Source organism: Crocodylus porosus, unplaced genomic scaffold, assembly GCF_001723895.1.
Source record: "Crocodylus porosus isolate Cpor-Errol unplaced genomic scaffold, CroPor_comp1, whole genome shotgun sequence".
Lineage (NCBI taxonomy): Eukaryota > Metazoa > Chordata > Crocodylia > Crocodylidae > Crocodylus > Crocodylus porosus.
This window is the reverse complement of record NW_017728951.1, coordinates 30,499,127-30,502,311: the sequence shown is the minus strand read 5'-3', so window position 1 is coordinate 30,502,311 and position 3,185 is coordinate 30,499,127. Positions and strand designations below refer to the sequence as shown.

At 40.7% G+C, this 3,185-nt stretch overlaps 1 protein-coding gene across 2 annotated transcripts in view; it reads left to right on the top strand.

The window, feature by feature from the left end:
- Positions 1 to 3,185, top strand: part of LOC109324080 (protein FRA10AC1) — a 50,949-nt gene that overhangs the window by 7,295 nt on the left and 40,469 nt on the right. For both annotated transcript variants that reach the window (XM_019555920.1, XM_019555919.1), the window contains exons 3-4: positions 674 to 769; positions 850 to 895. In XM_019555920.1, coding sequence (XP_019411465.1) covers positions 674 to 769; positions 850 to 895 — 142 coding nt within the window. The remainder of the gene's footprint in view (positions 1 to 673; positions 770 to 849; positions 896 to 3,185) is intronic.

Here is a 3,185-nt window from a genome sequence, read left to right as displayed (position 1 = left end):
TTTTAGTTTAGGAGCTAGCAATGCTTTTCAGCCCACAACTTCAGAGGGGTCAGTGTTAGTAAATCTACTACTGTGGAGTTCTGTGGGGACAATACCATAAGAGGAAGAAAAAAAGCATTATTGACAGTAATTTGTCTCTAAACATGTTGGCTCTCTAGAACCTTCCTTTCTCTTCTCTGTTTTGGAACATAGGTCTATATAGTTATTTCAGAGGTAGAGAGAAGCAAGGGATTATTAAATGAGATGCTCTGGTCCTTGGCCTATGTAATATAGATCTCGAAGGAACTTGACAGGTCTTCTATCTCAGCAGATGCTCCAAATGGTTCACCGGCTGTGTGGCTCTTATGCTGTGATTCTGAAAGAGACAATATTGTTGGAATATAAGAGGTGCTGTCTTAAGGGATTCTGTATCTGCCACTTAGAAGCAGGTGCCTTTCTAGACGTGGTTTTTAATACAAACCTAATGAAGTACATCCAGACTCACCACTGTCTTTCAATTTGATTTTATTAACACAGAAATTAATAAGACAGATGATGCTACACTGTACAACAATGCTATATCATTAAAATGTTTTATGTTTGAGTTGGTGGGTTTCAAAATTCCATTTGGTGCATTAGAATATATTGTATATGGAAATTATTGACTAATTCTTTGCTTTTTCCTCATCCATAGAACAAGTAATGAAGATGCTCTTCTTGTAAAGCCATTCCAGAAAGTAAAACAGTGCAAGGTGGCATACCGACAAGTTGCAGCAGAAGAATGGGATAGGTATTGGTCACTTTTATCAGAGACTGTTTTTTATAAAAATGGAACATTTACTCAAACAAAATAACTATTTCTGCTCCTAGGGAAGAAGCAAGAAACAGGAGATTTCATTTGATATCCATGGATGCTGTATCCTTTAATTTTTTTGTTTACATGAGCAAAAACAAGTTTTTTCTCAGGTTTTCACTTAGGGCAAATGTTCTTGCCAGAAAAATTTAATGCAAGTCTCCCAGTTACCTGGAGAATTTCTGTGCAGTTGTAGAGCTTGGGTGTTGTTTCAAATAACTTTTTTTTTGCCATTATGGTCTAGGTCAGGGGCGGGCAGTTATTTTGGGCAGAGGGCCGCTGACTGAGTTTCAGCAAGCCATCGAGGGCCGCATGACAGGCAGCCCAGGGCAGTTTAATATTAATTTTCTAAATTTTTTAGGGGCCCTGCAGGCTGGATAGAATGGCCTGGCAGGCTGCATCCGGTCCCAGGGCTGCATTTTGCCCACCCCTGGTCTAAGTATTTCATATTTGCCTGCCTAAGGTGTTTTTAAATTCACCCTAACATAATCAGTGCTTAAGCAGCAGCATACTTCTGACTAGATTATTACATGCATTGAACATGTTTTGTTTTGGTTGTAACAACCAGCCTTGGTCCTTTAATTTCCCTCTCTTTTGAATGTACACAGAAAGTAATTCTATGTGAAGCTAACATTATCCAAGTATACTTATTTGTCCTGGAAACTCAGAAACCCAGTATCTAGTTCAAACTATTCAAGAAAGCATAATTTTAGGTACTGCCTTTTACACACATTATGCTACAGACCAATTTAACAATATTTTTGATCCAGACTGTCATGTCTGATTATTTTTGTACTTCAGTACAAAAATTCAGCAAAACTATTACTTTGCTGTGCTGAATTACAAAATGTCTCCTGTAAAATAATTTTTCTTTGTATGGAGTTTTTATCTCAGAAATAATTATTTCAGTGATGAAACCAACTTATAATGCAGGGGTCAAGAGCATACACAGAGCTACAGGGCCTGTGCTGGGGCTGAACAGCAAGGAACTGCTCCAAGGCTAGGGAGCTGGAAGCTATGCTCATGTTGCTGCTGCTTCTCTCTGCCCTGTCTTTGTCCTTTTCCAAGGCTGCAGCACTGGTGCATCTTCCAACTGGAAGGGAGCTAGAAGCTGTGCCTGTGCTGCTGATACTTCTTGCCCCCCCCCCAAAGGCTGCTGTTTTGAGCGCACTTCTAGCCAGTGGTGAGTGTGCCAGGGTTGGGCTGGCTTTAGGAGGTGCAGAAGGGAATGGAAAAAGTGGAAGCAGTATGGAAACAGCTTCCAGCTGCTTGGCTCTGGTGCAGCTCCCCTCTACTGGAAGCTGTGCTCACGCTGTAGCTACAGAGAAGGAGGCTGGGGAATCGGCAGTGGCACAAGTGCAGCTCTCAGCTGTGTGGCTCTGGTGGGGGTGAAAGGAAAGCCCTGCTGATGTGCCGCTAAAGTCACTTGGCCCATGTTGGACAGGGGCTGGATTGTTCCAGCCTGCAGCTTGAAAAAGCTTGCTGGCCCCTGCTGTAATAGGGGAAGGTGAAACTTTAGCAGTAGAGAATGCAGCATTTTGTGGTCCATTATACCTATTCACCTGAGTTGAGAAGAATGTGACCCACAAAACAAGTTTTTGTGATTTGTCACACTGTAATATGTTGATAGTAATGTACTGTATTCTATTGATTGCCAGTCTGGTTGGTAAATGTATACTACAAGACCTGTCTGTGATGGTCTTTACATTCTGACTTGTTTATGGTTACTTTGGTCTTTTATGATCAGCATATATGTATCTGTTTCAGGATCCCACAAAATAGAATAGGCAGATTTTGAAGAGTTATATATTTTTTTACATGTATTAAAAACCTTGACAGACAGCTTGATACTGTACTGATGTTACTCTCACGAGCACAGAAAAATGACCAAAATCTTTCCTTGTTGTCAACATTTGAAAGAATTCTGTATAAGTGTAGTATTATTGATTTTTATTATAACTTGGTTTCCCAGTAGTTGTAGTGACTGTTATTCATCAGTTTCTGCCACTTAATTGATATTTACCCATCAACTCATTTGACAGGTGTTGGTGTGTTTTTTTTCACTTTCTCCAACTCTTGATTTTCAAGAAACTAGGAAAGTGTTGTGTCTATTCAAATCTTTCTTGTGATAGACAATACTTTAAACTCAAGGCAGTTTTCATTTTTTCTTCACATATTTTATAGAGGTGCACTGATACATTGGTCCGATATTGGACCAGCACCAATATAAAGAAAATTAACTGTATCAGAAATCGGCCTGATGTAGCCGATAATTTGGCCAGATCAACGCCCGTGGTGAGGGAGGGAGTGTGGCTGGGGCTGGGGTGGACACTACCCAGCCAGGGCAGGGCGC